At 42.2% G+C, this 16,325-nt stretch overlaps 1 protein-coding gene across 1 annotated transcript in view; it reads right to left on the reverse strand.

Annotated features, from left to right (window-relative positions):
* The window catches only part of MTCL1 (microtubule crosslinking factor 1), a 178,657-nt gene that overhangs the window by 44,159 nt on the left and 118,173 nt on the right, over positions 1-16,325 (reverse strand). Inside the window, exons 7-9 of the mRNA XM_039525582.1 lie at positions 9,813-9,935; positions 7,282-7,512; positions 5,850-6,035 (exon numbers count right to left, since the gene is read on the reverse strand). Of these exons, the coding sequence (XP_039381516.1) occupies positions 5,850-6,035; positions 7,282-7,512; positions 9,813-9,935 (540 nt within the window). The remainder of the gene's footprint in view (positions 1-5,849; positions 6,036-7,281; positions 7,513-9,812; positions 9,936-16,325) is intronic.

Genomic DNA, 16,325 nt, shown 5'->3' on the forward strand with positions numbered 1-16,325 from the left:
CTGCAGGGAGGTCTGCGCCTCGCTGGACAGCCCAGAGAGCAGGAGCCATGACACCCTTCTCATGGACATCGTGGAGGCCATGGACCGCACGGCTGTGTCCCCTACATCTGAAGCTGCCTGCCATGTTGCCCTGGCAGCTGCTGTACCCTCCTCCACCAGCGCCTTGAACTCCTTCCTGTAGCGCTCCTGGAGGGAGTCCTCGAACTTGTGCAGGGAGCCCCAGAGACTGAACTCATACCAGCCCAGGAGAGCCTGGTGGTTCGTCACCCATAACTGGAAGCTTGAGGATGAATAAATTTTCCTTCCACATGAATCCAGCCTCCTTGAATCTTTATTTTTTGGGGTAGGGGCTGGTTGGCCCTGCCGTTCCCTGTGGTTGACTGACTCGACCACCAGGGAGTTGGGAGCAGGGCAGGTGTACAAGTATTCATGCCACTTGGCGGGCACAAAATACCTGCGTTTCACTTTCTTAGAGCCAATGAGGCTGGGGTTTGCCACAGGGCGTTTGAAATTTCTGCCACCCCTTCATGGAGAGGCAAGGACACTCTGCCCAGTGCCGACCACAGGACTGCGATCCCGACGTGGAGGACTAGTACCATTGGTAACAGCTGCTCTGCAATCGGCTCAGGCAGGTGGACCCATGACGTCGAGATGCCAGCGATCGATGCCCGGGGCTGCAGGGCCATGCCATGGTGGGTCCTGGAGTGGGACGATGAACAGGAATGGCGTCGGCATTCATGTTGTAACTGGCTGAGATAGCCCCTCCAAGAGGAGGACCTTTGCCGTCGTCTGCCTCGGTCCCCTCGGTGTTTGCTCCTCAAGGTGGAGCGGTGCCAGGAGTCTTGGTCAGACGGAACCCAACCAGACAACCTGGTGGGAGTCGACAGCGACCCACGTGGACTTTGCACGGAACGGTCGCTGGGCAGCGAACGGTGTCAGGAACGTTCTCTCGACTGAGATCAGTACCGAGTCGGGGGCAACTGCGGAGATCCCAGCAACGGTTTGCCTCTGGAGCGTGGGACCAACATCGGCAGTGCTCCTGGTACCGGCATGGACATGACATCCCAGGCCACCTGCAGAGCCTCCATTGTGGAGAGCATCCGGATATCCGGGGAGGCCTGATCCGAATGGGCTGGGCTACTCTGCTCGACTTGAGTCGGAGGCCTAGAGGCTGATGGGGGATTGAGGACTGCCCAACATGGGTCTAATCTCTGCCCCAGGTTTACTCCAGTGCCGCAGCAAAGAAGGTCTCTTCCTAGCCTTCTTGGCATTCCCCGTGGATGAGGAGCGGTGCCAATAGTTGATGGCGCCGAAGGGTCGCTGCGCACCGACACTGCGGGGTCACTCGGGGCCGACTCGGAGCGGCACGCTGGAGCTGGGGTCAGCGCCGTCTCCATCAGAATAGCCCGGAGCCTAATGTCCCTTTCATTCTTGGTCCAAGGCTTAAACGACTTGCAAATCTCGCAGCGATTGCTGAAAAGGATTTCCCCCAAACAGCGTAAACAGTCTGCGTGCTGATCACTCACTGGCATAGGTCACCTATAAGTGTTGCACGACTTAAAACCCGGGGCCCGGGGCATGCCCCAGCCCGGGCGCTCTAGCTAAACTAAACTAAAACTAATCAACTAACTAACTACAGATACCACACACTGAACGAACAAGCAGTTCTGGGGACGAGCTACAGCAAAGCTGGAGCAGAGCAGTTCCGAAGCACCTTCACTGGCAGCAAGAAGGAACTGGGGGCGGGAGAGTGCGCAATGCCCCTTATACCGCGCCATGGAGGCGCCACTCCAGGGGTAACTAGGAGTGCTCCCCTACTGGTACTGCTAGGGGAAAAGCTTCTGGAACTGGTGCATGTGGCAAGCACGCACACCTATTGTGGAATACACATGAGCAATCACTCAAAGAAGAATTGCATGTTCAGGGAGGTTTGCAGGTTAACTTCTTTGAGGGAGATGTTGACTAAATCAACCACTAATGAGCTATGTGCTCCTCAGTGGCTTTTAGCAGCTATGAGTGGCCAAGGTCTATTTCAAATATTGCGCCCAGACATCTCTCAGAGCTTCCATGGAACTCACTTTTGGTACTGGGATTCCATTAGGGAAAGTGGGGTGACATTTTCTTTGCTCCAATTTTGTTATCACTAATAAATATGTATTAATTAAGTATTTTTAAAATCTGGAATAATTTATAAACTGAGGTTTATACTGGAAATTCTGTAATGTGTATCGAGTCAGGGCCAGATCCTGCCAGCTCATGGAATTCAGTGGGAGTTCTAAGTATAGCGGGCATGCAGTCTCGTGCCCTACTTCTGCAGCAAAATTGACATTTTCAGCCAAACATATAATAGTGTATCTGAGAGCAGAATATGGCTCTTACAGAGCCCTAAATTGGCTACAGGATCAGAATTAACCTGCAACAAGGTTTCTCTTTTTCGTATTAGAGAGTGATATGACCCTTTCTTGCCACTAATAATTAGCTGGAAGCCCAATAGCAGTAGACCATTTTAACTCTCAATGTATCTGTCAAATACAGAGTGCTTGGAAATTGAGGAGTGGTATATACCAAAGAGTATAATATACAATGAAATGCAGTATAGCTCTTGAAATAAGTAATATTTAGCAAACTTACTATTCTTGCAGTAGTCACACAATACGTATTTCCTGGTTAGAAGGTAGAAAACTTGTTTCACCCTCACAAATCCACCGGAGCCCCATGCAGTGTTCATTAAAAATATCTGCTTCTATCAGCAGGGGTACTGAGACATGATTTGTTACTATGAGTCATTTCCTTAAGTGAGATTGCTGGAAATGCTGAATTAGAAGAGCACGTAACACTTACAAAAATGAATTATATGCATACTACTTACCGCTGTTGCCAATTTAATTGATATTAATCTCAGAGCAATGATTCTTTCAGAGAGGACATATTTTATTCATATATTCTTGATTGGTGAGATTGCTGTCTAGGCTGTACTTGAAAAGCTAATATATGGCTGAGGCTTATTGAGATGGTACTGGTTTATATTTATTTTACTCATTCGCTGACTAATTTAGTCTACAAGATGAACGCAGTTATATGATATGTTTATAAGCATCTCTTCAGTGCTCTGCCTCAGCCTCATTCTCGGGAGGAGACCATGGTGATACATAAGGGACTGGTGAGCTACATTCCCAGAAAGGGCAACTTCTGACCTCCAACAAGATTATTAATACTAAACCCTTCCCAAGTCAGACATGTGAGTGCCAGACTAACCAAATGAATAAAATCTTGGTAGCGAATTTTACATGAAAACATCTACTGGACAAAGGCTCTGGCATGACCCCGTACAGCTCCTACACCTGGGGCAGGCCGGGGGCTCCATACACTCAGGGTTGGATCCAGCGTTTTTGCTGCCCCAAGTGGAAAAAAAAAAAAAGAAGCAGGGATCAGCGGCACTTCGGTGGCAGCTCTACCGCCGCTGCTTCATTCTTCGGTGGCACTTGGCGGCAGATCCTTCCCTCCAAGAGGGACTGAGGGACCCGCCACCGAATTGCTGCCGAAGAGCCGGATGTGCGACCCCTTTCCATTGGCCGCCCCACGCATCTGCTTGCTGTGCTGATGACTGGAGCTGGCCCTGCGTACACTGCTCCTGCCCCAAGCACCGCCTCTGCAGCTCCCATTGGCTGGCAACTGCACCCAGTGGGAACTGCAGGAGCAACACCTGTGGATGGGGCAGCATGCAGAACCACCTGGCCGCGCCTCCATGTAGGAGCCGGAGAGTGGACATGCCACTGCTTCCGGGAGCTGCTTGAGGTAAGCGTTGCCCGGAGCCTGCACTCCTGACCCCCTCCTGTGCCCCAACCTCCTGCCCCAGCCCTGATCCCTCTCCTGCCCTCCGAACCCCTCGGTCCCAGCCCAGAGCACCCTCCTAGACCTCCAGCCCCTCATCCCCAGCCCCACCCCAGAGCCCGCATCCTCAGCCAGAGCCCTAACCCCCTGCCCCACATCCCAAACCCCTGTCCCAGCCCAGATCCCCCTCCTGCACCCTAAACTCCTCATTTCTGGCCCCACCCCAAAGTCTGCACCCCCAGCTGGAGCCCTCACTCCCTCATATATCCCAACCTCCAATTTTGTGAGCATTCATGGCCCGCCATACAATTTCCATACTCAGATGTGGTCCTTGGGCCAAAACGTTTGCCCAACCCTGCACTAGAGGGACCCTGGGTTGGGGACCAGAGTAGCGGGTGGAGTGGGGCGGGATGGGGTGGGCTGGGGCACCCTCCTCTTCCACCCCACTTCCCAGTGATGAGAGTGACTAAGCCAGACTTCAGTTTGCCCTTGGAGGAAGGGGCTAGATTGAAGACTTTTCCAAGCTGTGAACTGTCCCTAACTTTTACTAAAAATATCCCTGACAAAATGGGGATCTGCGGATCCTCACACTACCTCAAGTGGGGCTGCTGCAGGGACTAGGAGCTGCCTGGAGCAGCTGGAGGCTGCGGGGTACCCCAGCCGCCTGCAGCTCTGGGTGTCCCCTCTGCCCGCAGGGGCTGGGAGCTCAGGGAGTTCCCTGCCAACTGCGGGGGCCAGGAGCTTAGATTCCTCTGCAGCAGCCTGCCACCCCTGGCAGCCAGGAGCGGCCGGGAGCTTGGGGGTTCCCTGCCACCTCTGGCAACTGGGAGCTCGGGGTTCCTGAGCTGCTCTGGTGGTAGGGAACTGGGGGTTCCCCACTGCTGCCCACTGGGAGCTGGGGGGGTCTCCCATTGCCCTAGGCAGCTGGGAGCTTGGGGTTCTGCTGCGCTTCTCCCAGCAGCAGGGAGCTGGGGGGTTCCCCCACTGCCAGCAGCAGCAGAAAGCTGGGGGTACCCCCATCGCCCACAGCTGCTGGGAGCTCCAGGGGCCACCAGAGGTGGCCGGGGTACCCCACAGCTTTCTGCTCCAGTGGGCGGTGGGGTACCCTGCAGCTCCTGACCACCACAGGCTGAAGTCACAGAGGCCGCTGAAAGTCACTGATTCTGTGACTTCTGAGACCTCCGTGACTAAATCGAAGTCCTAATCATAATGCACATAACACAAGGGTCAGAGTTAAATTAGAGCAACATTTGTGTACAAAAGATGGAAGTTAAAAGGAATAATAACTTACTGCATTTTGTTTTACTCTCCTACTGGAACACTTCTTAACTGCTAATAGTATATTCTTTTGTATTAAGTTTTTACTCTGTTTAGTAATATTCTATATTTAGCCTTTGAGCCATTTAAAAATATATTCCCAACTTAAACCCTAACTACTGAGTTGATTCCATTTATTGAAGATTAAATTCTTCACATTTGCCTTGTCCAACCCCAAGGTAGGCATGGCACAGGAGATCGCTGGGAGGACTGGATAGGATTTGCCTTTAGTCATTTAAAAATGATGTCCAATGATGTAACAGAACTTTGGCATTACTTTTCCTTCATTTTTAAGGAAGACATTAAATACATGTGCCAGATTCTTAAAATATTTAAATGAAATAAAAAGCACCTCTCCTTTCTAATGGCTAGATGGTAAAATGCTCAGGAAAGATGAGTATGTAAATTCTGCAAGCCATCAGATATTGATTTATTTTTCTGGGCAAGCAGCCACAAGAGGAAATGGAATTTTTCACTCCTAGCATCTGTTAGGAGGACCGTAGTAATCACATGACTCCCTATTAAATATAGATATAATGGATGAAACCCATTAAAGTTGCTGTGTGGCTAGGATTGAAGTTGTGTACAATTCTAGGTACTAAGATAAAATAGAACAGCAGCAAAACAAAATGGATGCCACTAAAAAAATCTAGAGCATTAATTCCCAAGGTATGATGTGTAACTCTCTTGTGGTGTGGTACCTGCTTTTGATGCTGCAATAGTTCTGCAGTCTGCAGCTGTGGTCCATGGTCAGTGCTCTCTGATGTGGAATGTTGGGAATAATCCATCAGTGCAAACACAAGGTCATCCTCCTCATCTCGTTCTGGGTCATCTCCCTTTCGTTCAGACTGAATGCCAAATTCTGGTAGGGCATCGAGGTGTTCAATCTAAAATGGCAAGACAATGAACTCTACAGACACTGTTCCTGTCTTAACTGTACAGTGACAAAAAAAAATCTACTGAAGATTGGAGAAAAGGGATCTCCTTGTGTGTTGCAATTTATTAAATCACATTCTGTACGCCAGTGAGAATGTTATTACACAGAATAACATGAACGCAACCCGGCACACTGAAATCACTGAAGCCATAGAAAAGATGTTTTGCTATTAGGTGTGGATTTAGTTTACGCAAAAGCAGAATAGTATTGCAGCATTTATAAATGGTCACTCTTGTCTTGAAGATTATTCATTCTGCCTAATTTGGTAGCATAAACACCTGCAGCAACTGTAGACCAGGAAATGCTGAAAGAAAAGGTACCATGGACAGGAGGTACATAAATATTAGCAATACATGAAACAATTACTTAGAAGATGGTTTTGGAATTATATGAATTTGAAGGATAATTCTTCCCTCCCCAGGAATTTTGGCTAGAGCAGCAGACTGAGAAAATGCCTCTCTCCCAGTCATTTTATGTAATAAGGCCAAGATTTCCCAACGTGTGTAGGTGATTCTGGGTGCCTTCTTTCAGAGTGGTGCTTACTGTCTGAAAATCAAACGCCTTTTAAGGTGTCTCAAATTGGCCACCCAAAATCACTAGTTACTTCTGAAAATCTTGGCCTAAATTATTAGGTGCTCTATGGAGGAACACCAGAATGGTGATGTGAGTGCTGATGGTGATATGTTTGTGTGGGGAAAAGGAATCAACATGGATGAATCACTGCTGAATTGTGTGACTCTACTGCCAGTATGACAACAGAGCACCTCTTCATCTGTATTCCAGAGGGCTTTTTGAAGAGCACACTGCACATAAACGTGAAAAAAGCAACATCACTCAAACCATCCAAACAGATTTTAATCCATTAGCCCACTTATTCCTCCATACACTTATTGCTCTATATATTGGTGCTAGCTGGGGGGTTTGTTTTCAAGACGAGAGAGTAGTAATTCAGAGATGTCATATGGGTTATCCCTCTTTACAAAACTATTTTAAAAAGGCCAGTAACTTTAACTTTAAATTCCATTTCAGTCCCTTTTAAACTCACGATTATGGAGGGCTGGTGTGGCTCCATAGTTGGTTGAGTTGAGGTGTGCATGCAAAACAGGGATATCTGAATATTCATTTTGCTCATGTCAGAACTAGCAACTCCACTCATCCTTGCAGTTTCACTCCACTGAATAAGATGGGCCTGTTACCTCCAGTATGTCCTCCCCTTCCTCTTCTATTTGCTTGCCTTGCTGCCAGTGTTTCAGCAGCCACTTCAGTTTCACATACAGGAGGAAGGTATTCTGCTTGAAATGCCTAAGTTCTTGCTGCATCAAACTTTTCTCCTGACCCCATGTCTTCTCCTCCAGTTTATTCTGCAAAGTCAAGCTCTGCACCTCCAAATCTTTCCTTCGCAAGGTCTGCAGATGCTCCTCCTCCAGCTTTAATGGAACAACACACACAGTATCAATAGGGTGCTGATGATGGGTAAGACAAACTGTAATCTCTAATTTTAATCAATATTAGCTACTTAATTTGGCAAGAGTCCTGACTTTTGAGGAATCAGAAGACCACAGCTTGCAGCCCTCAATTAATTAACCATATGCAAATAACCTGCTGTTAATTCACTTTAAAGATGCATAACAACAATGCTGCTACATAAAACACGTTTATGTCCTGCATACTTTCTTTCCTCTCTTCATTGCATCTTTTCAATATGTTCCCTGCATGGCCCTGACCTTACAACTGCTTCATACAAAATTCATTTAATGACTGAATTTCCACCTACTCCTATAAAACGAGAGTATAATAATCCCTACAACATGCAAGAATTTTAATTTTCCTCCCCTCCCTGCACAGTCATTCCTTTTGTTAAGAATATGTCTTCATCCCACTCTCAAGAAACAAGAGTTCCTTTGTCTTTTATAGTTGGTATCAAACACAAGTCTTGGCCTTTTTACATTAGCACTGAGGATTCATACTTAAAGGGCTGTTCGAGCTGTCTCATGGTGAACTCCTACAGTTTCTGCACAAGGCTGAAGCACAGATGCACACTGAGTTCCATAGTCTGAGTTCCAACCCCGTAAGCACCAAGAATAGCTCACAGTCTCACAGTTTGCAATATAAATCCTATTGTAATTTATTTGACACCAAACTTTGGCCAGGAAAGTCATTCTTTAATGCAACTTCTTATTGTATAAGTGAAAAGCAGGCAATGGATTGACCTGGCACCAATAAGAGTTACATAAATTACCCTTCAGCAGTCGCATACTCCTACATGAATGCCAATATATTTCTGTTTTAAACTGAATGTGGATGCTTACTAATGAGGGAAAGGCATTTAGAAAAGGAATGAAGAGCCATTGTTTATAGATGCTATTTCATATTGTTTTGTTTCCTGTCATATCATGAGTCTATTAAATAACTGCCTCTCTTGTTAGTTACCAATCCAGTACAAATGAAAGCCACAGTAAACTGGCCACCACAATGCCTTAAACCATACAGAATATATCCTGCAACAAACACCTCATAGCTATAGAGAACACTTGGAAGGTTCATCTTCAGGAAAGTGGACAGAAAACCAGACCAATATTTCCTATTACCAATAAAATGAAATGAAATGAAATAAAATATGCATCTAATTACCCCTAAAACATTCAGAATCCTATTTGCGACCTGCCATTCCATGACAAGCACTTTACTAAATAATGAACCTTTTAAAAAGTTTTGGACCTGTCATAATGCAAAGACACAGCACTAAGCTAACAAAATCAGTTATCCAAAATGCACATACAACATCCCTTCTGTTAGAGGGATTTTGGAGTAAAACTGGCATATTAATAAATACTCTCAGCAACAGTAAATCCTGGTAAATCAATTCCTGATTGAATCAAGAATATCTACCCACCAAACAATTTACAGGTTTATAATTGACCTTAAAAGTAGTTTAAAACAAACATAGATATTATAGGCCAAAAGTGTCCCATAACTCCCAATCATGCACATGGAGTTGCATACAGAGGGCAGACTTTAGTCCATTGCCACTTAATGTTGCCAGAAACAATATACTATTGTAAGCTTCATTTTTGAATGTGTAAATGAATATAACTTGGGTTAACAGAGCCTTGTTCCTTTTAACTGAAATGGAGATTTGGTTAAAAACAGCCAGGATCTATTAATCCAAGTCTTCAAAATGGTGGGACAAATATGGCCAATTTCATGTTATGTACACTGAACATGAGCAATAAAAGACAGGGAAGCAAAGCACTGAGAAATAAAGAGGCCCTGATTTTCATCTCCTGTATACTGGTGTAACTCCACTGACTTCAGGGAGCATCTGATTTACACTAAGTGAGATCAGAATCAGGCCTACAACATCCAACTGTGCTCCTGGAGTTCAAGCAAGTGCTGTTCCACTGTCTCATGGAGAGCTGAAAGGGTACAGAAGAAGCAGCCACTTCTTATGTGATCACGAATATAGCAGCTCATGCGGGATTTTTTGGCTGATTCTCTAGCAAGAAGATACACAGGGACACAAAGATACAGAAATAGGTCAATTTACATTCAACCAGCTTCTAGATTCGTCATTTCCTCAGATGAGTGAAAATAAATAAATAAAGTTTATGCTTTTGGGAGTGTATAGTAGTAACATGTAGACACGATTCCTTTGTTTTTGACAAACAATGTTTCATTGTGCAGGCTCTGGCCAAATGTCTGTACCAGTGGAGGGTTTTCCATTTACCTGAATGATCCTCTCTGTAAACTTTTCTTTCTCCTCTTGGTGAAGTCTCGTCTCCTGCTCAAGTTGAGCCTGAAGCTCCTGTATCGATATATTCTGTACAGGTAAAACATTGGAATCCCTGAGCTGATCAGTAGGACAAAGGGACATATTAAGTGGAAAGTGTGTGTTAATGGTGTAAAAAATCTGTAGGACAGACATCTTTGTGACTTACACTTATACATACAGTTATAAGCAAAGCAGGATGTGCACATATGTAGCAATGCCTTAAATATGCGTGAGGATTTCTTATGTGGCTTCCTAATAAAATATAAAAATAGGATCTTAATGTTACATGTTTTATATTCCCTTGAGACCTGACCCTGCTGCCCTTTTATAAGCAGTGTCATTGAAGTAACTGGAACTACTACAAGGCTACAGAATCAGACCCTGTTTATAAGCTATTTATAGTATCAGGTAGTGTATCCAATCCACTGTGATGAAAGGTCAGTTTTAGCATCCTTGCAGAGAGATTAGCCATACTGTACCTTTTTAAAAAAAAATAAATCAGATAATGTGATCTCATTTATTACATGTAATACATAATGTTCCAGGTTGAAAAGGTCCCTTTCTTCAGATATGGGACAGGCTTCTACACAAGTTACAGCTGTACCTTACTAACATTCCTACTTTGAAAAAGAACAGGAGTACTTGTAGCCCACGAAAGCTTATGCTGAAATAAATTTGTTAGTCTCTAAGGTGCCACAAGTACTCCTGTTCTTTTTGCGGATACAGACTAACACGGCAGCTACTCTGAAATCTACTTTGAAAAGTGACTCTAAACAAATCAAGTAGTGGAATCCCTGTTTATTGTATTTAATCTTTATTCTAAATATCAGTCTTGCAAACTCACCCTGGGATCTGACCAGACCTCTCAAATATCTCTGATTTTTAGTGACATTACTCACTCAGGACTTGTCTACACTACCGTGCAGGGTCGATGTAAGATATGCAACTTCAGCTACGTGAATAGCATAGCTGAAGTCGACGTACTTAGCTCTACTTACTGCAGTGTCTTCACTGTGGTAAGTCAGTCAACAGCTGATGCACTCCCGTCAACTGCGCTTATGCTTCTTCTTCTTCTGGTGGAGTACCAGAGTCGATGGGAGAGCTCTCAGCAGTCAATTTATCGCATCTATCCTAGAGACTCAATAAATCTACCCCCTCTGGATCAATCGCTGCCCACCGATCCGGCAGGTAGTGTAGACAAGCCCTCAGTCTCAAAATTACTTATGTTCCATACCAGTTTGGTGTCCCCTTCAATTTTATTAACAGCAATTATTTCAATCATGAAGCTAAGGTCACAGACTTAGTTATTTACACCAAAGAAATTAATCTCACAGCATTTACTTTCCTGCACTAATCACTTTTTGTCTCTCTCATTTTGGGTCTTGGCTACACATTTAGGTCTTGGCTAATTCCCAGTTATGGATCTGACAGTCAAACTCAGTTTCCTTCTCACACGTAACAGTAACTTGATATGGACAACTTTGCAACACAAAAAGAAACATTTTTAGTTACCTGTCAGAGCAGAAACAGGACTATTTGAGGCCTGAAAGGGTGCATTCTAACTTTTTATCAGCCAATTAAAGCTACCATACACACTGTCTCTGGGCCAACTGAGTCCTTCTTTAATTGGTACTATGCTGTATGATTGACTTGTGCACATGTCTGTTCTATGTCTGAAAAGAGATTTTTAATGGAGCTGGGGAAATAAACTGATTTTTTCAGTTCTCTGGCACTTGTGAAAAAAAATAGAAATAAAAATTTCAGTTTGGCTAACTGAATCCCAACATTGTGAACAATTTCAGTGAATTGAAAAAAAATCTATTTAGAGTCAAATGGAACATGTTTTGTTTGACCCCAAACAGACTTTTCCAATTATTTTTAAAGGTCTAGATTCACAAAATGGGAGGGGGGAGGAGCAGATAGTGATACACTCCTTGTAACTTTAGCCCAGTGGTCAAAGCACTCATCTGGGATGAAGGAAACCCAGGTTCAAATCTCTTCTTTAGGATGATTGATTCTGGGTCTCTCACATCCCAGGTAGTGCCCTGACCACAAAGCTAAAAGTTATAAAAAGGGCACTATCACCACCACCACCACCTACTTCTCCTCCAGCCATTTTGTCAATGGCATGTAAGTCTTGAAACTATTAGGTGAATTCATGTCAAATTTGCAAAGAATTTGGGTTTGACCAAACCTGCATTTTTCAGCGAATAAAGTGTTGGTCTAAAAAGTTTAGCCCTGCTCTAATTTTTAACCCCTTATCCCATATACAGAAACTGACCGATGTAAAAGTTATCATATTATAAACCATGTCTAATTTTTCTTCTGCATTAATACTTCTACAAACATTTTCACTATGTAAGCCCAAATTCTGGTGTTGGAAGTAGGTGGGAAACCACTGATTTCAATCGGAGCTGCATTCATATCCAAGGGCAGATTTTTTTTTCTTTCTTTTTTAAACTCAGGAGCTGGTTATATAATCTTTAAAATTATTTGAAGACTAATCTCTTCTTGATGTGCAGGAGTTATATCAAATCAGTTTCCCCATGCAGCAAGAGAAAGATGTTTTTCTTTAGTGATCTTTGTGTTCTTGCTCTGTTATTCTAATTAGCATTCTTTTAGAATACAATTTATGAAAATCAATGCATCAGGCCAGTTCATGTGCAATTTCAGAAAAGCATGTTGCCTGCTTCATTAATTTGAGATTATCCAGAGCTATGTGAAGTCTAGCAGCAATTTTACTTGGTGAAAACAACTATTCTACTGGTAATTTTTATTACCAATAATAATCATTAAAAAAAAACCTCCCATATGGTTAGGAAATGGCAATAGCAGGATTTATCTACAAATGTGCAAGTAATTATTTCAAAATACATTTGATTTTTATATCACTCTCTCTACAGTAATGTCATATTTAGGGGGTTAGAAAGATACCGTTTGTCTTGTGGTTAATGAAATTGGAAGCTGAAAAACCTTACACCTGTATTTTGTCTTTTTCCCAAAATGCCTTTACTTATTTGATATATCAATAAAAATGGTAATTTGCTAGAAAGAGTCGATGCTCTGTTCTTCACTAGTGTTAATGGGAGTTACATAGCTACATACACACCAAGAGCAGACCATGCCCGCAAAATGGGACAAGGAATAAAACCCCAATCTCTTACACCATTTATCGATAAGATGGCAGCATGAGTGGGAACCTTGAGAGTATGAAATATGTAATAATAGTTGGAACTACTGGTGAAAGACTGAATGCACTGTCAGAGCTGATGTAGTTTTATAAGCACCTTTAAAAGGTTTAAATCTTTTCTCCCGCAATTAGCCTGCTTCTGCCTTATTATGGAGAATGAATTTTAAAGCAATAAATTGCATGTGCTCTAATGTAATTTAGTAGACACATGAAGAATTGCACAGCTTTTCATCACGTTGAAACTCAAAGTTTCTTCATATTTTTTATTTATGTTATGAACAATGGGCTTAGTTCTGATAAATAGCAAGAACTCAGATTAACTTCAGTGGGGAATGGGGCTGCTGAGTACCCCATCAGATCATGCCTGGTGATTGTACTTTGAATAATGAATATGAAAATATTTTTCTTTTCTAATTATGTCTGTTTGTATATGCAATTTTAGACACATGGTACAGTGTCTGCAATTCTGCATGCTCATCTTTGCAAATCAGGCCCCTGATAAAACTACAGTATTGTGGTATTTATAGATGTCATCTGCATAACTGTTGTGGATTTGTTTTTGCAAGCAGCATTGCTACCGCACTGGGAGACAATTATAGACATAAGATTTTCTGTTAACTTCCATCATCTCTCCCTCTTATTAATGCATTTGCTACAACTGGGACAGAAACCACTAGGCACAAATTCCATTTACCATGGTGTCCCAGATAAGACATCCACTGAATAACACTAACTTTATATATGTAAGGACACAATCTCACTAAAATAAAAACACACAAACACAACACAACATGAACTACAATCTAGCATTACTCCACCACAGCACCACTGAACAGCACACTACATTTGCACCTTGACAATGATTTAAAATTTTCAGTGAACCCAAATTACATTTTCCAAAGTGCTTCAGTTCTTGTCGCCTGTGCAGGCCAGTTCCAATGCTCTGCTGCTGAGACACTGAACACCCCCTCTCACCTGTTTTCACTCCAGAAGACGCTAATCCATGCAGATTCCCTTACCTCAAGAGGACATTTAAACAAATATCATCCACACAGCCAGGTTTTTGTCTAAATATTACTCGTTGCACTAAAATCTCTCTGCTTCCCCCTCAAAGGCCTGCCTCTTGTCAGCTCCAGTCTATTATTCTTGTGACAAAGCCCTATGGTTTTGTGATGACTTGCTTTACACATTTATCACACTCCGCAAAAGGAAGAAGTTTGCAGAAATTAGTATCTGATTATAAGCCACCTCAAGACCATCCACCTCATCCCTTTTTGCTGGACCACAATCAATACCACCTGACTAAACTTAAAACATCTGATTGTTTTCCCCCCCCTTTGTTGAATCTACTTTTGAAGGCTTTTTAAACATATCCAATTTGATTCTTATGAATTAGAAACCAGCCTACGTGCAAGAATTATGAGTATCACATTTCGTAGACTACTTGTTTTAGTCATTTTTCAATTCAGAGGCAAAATGAGGATTGTGGATGGCTTTCCCCCCCCCTTCCTCTGAGGAAGCTAAACAATAAACATTCATATGTGTATTATGTCTCTTTAGTATTTGGACCTCACAATAAATACATTCCAAAATGGCCAAATTTACATTTGAAATCTGAATGTTGCAAGTAAACAATGAACTAAATTTCACAGAAAATTCTCATGCATTACACATTGATTTTGCATATGATACACAAATTCTCAAAGGTTACAGCCTAAATTGCACCCCAAAAATTAGTGCATATACCACATTAATAGTGCAAAATAGGTAATTGTGCAGTTATCCACTTGTGTATTTGCTTGCACAAAGAATGCTGGATTTTATTAAAACATGTAAGCCAAAGCCTTTGAAAATCTGGACCATTATTTGGAAAGTACACAAAGTCCTAATGAGTTCACTTAGACTTTGGATATTAAGATTTACATCATAATGGGTCTTTCAGGCCATTATACTGTCAATCTATAGTGATATCTTACATAGAACAAAATAATACTATGTATCAAAGTGCACCATTCTTACTACCCCTAATCCTAGTGAGAAGGAATATTGTCAGTAATCTAGTACCAATTTGTCATTCTGCTTCCCACAATTTTGAAAAGTGATGGGTACATTTTCTATTTTATGGCTTTTTGTTCAGTACAAATAATATGCAATGCATGAAAATGGAATACTATATCAGTGTAAAAAGGGAATGACGTGTAAAATTTCAGCACATGGTTGAGATACATTGTAAATGTCATATTACTGAAAAGCCCTCAAATGGATTTACAAAAATTGCCTTAAAGGAATGCAAAGAGACTATCTGAAACAAACAAAAACAGGACAGTCAGCATAAAGACTGAAATTCTGTTCTGATGTGGCAAGATATCATAGGTCTCTCTGATCATACAGAAGATCTCATGTAGATACAAAGTAGGAATTAAGGATGAAGTGACACATTTTACTTGCAAATACCTAAAATTGGTTGATTTAATTTCAACCCATAAATTAGTTTAATATAGCTGCTTACATTTAATATGCAGACAGTAAATAGCAAAGCTAGATAAAGCAATTTTCACTAGCCCATTCTAAAATCTAAGTGTAAAACATCTTTAATTGTTACTCTTTACTACTAGAACTTTGTGAAAACATTTCTCATGAAAAGTTACTCAAAAAGATTTTTTAAAGGATTCTGCCTTGGTTATGCTTTAGTGTTCACTTCCTGCAAACAAGTGAGTGGCAAAAATTTCCTGCCATGTTTGCTCACAGAAAGTACGTGCAAAGAATATGAAATTTGTATATGTGAGTAATCACAAAATCCAAATTTAAAATTTATGCTTGACTATTTGTGCCAGAAGTGCTTATGCACTCATTCGGCTGAGAAACAGAAGGAATACCATGTGGTGTGTCTTTGCCTAACCTCAGTTAAGCAATACAACTTGACTTTTAGAACATCAAGTATCAAATGCTCGCAGCAAACTGTTCATGACCAATCCAAAGATTAAAAAAAATTGTCTACTACATTTGAAAAAATATGAGGAAATTGCATTCTGTTTATAGATATTCCAGAAATTTATCAGATGAAATATTTGTCAGTTTTCACTGATCTGTATAGGTTTACCAGAGCAATCTTTGATCTATGCTATGCATTTGCTTCTTAAAGTATTGTGCTACTTTCGCTAATCCCTCTGCCTCTTTTACTGATAACAATTCTTGTTTATTCACTTGATTTCCCTATGGATTTTACAGAACCAGTTTTCCCACCCACCATAACAGAGCTCAAACCATGAGTAATGTAT

Source organism: Mauremys reevesii, linkage group 2 (assembly GCF_016161935.1).
Source record: "Mauremys reevesii isolate NIE-2019 linkage group 2, ASM1616193v1, whole genome shotgun sequence".
Taxonomy (NCBI): Eukaryota; Metazoa; Chordata; order Testudines; family Geoemydidae; genus Mauremys; species Mauremys reevesii.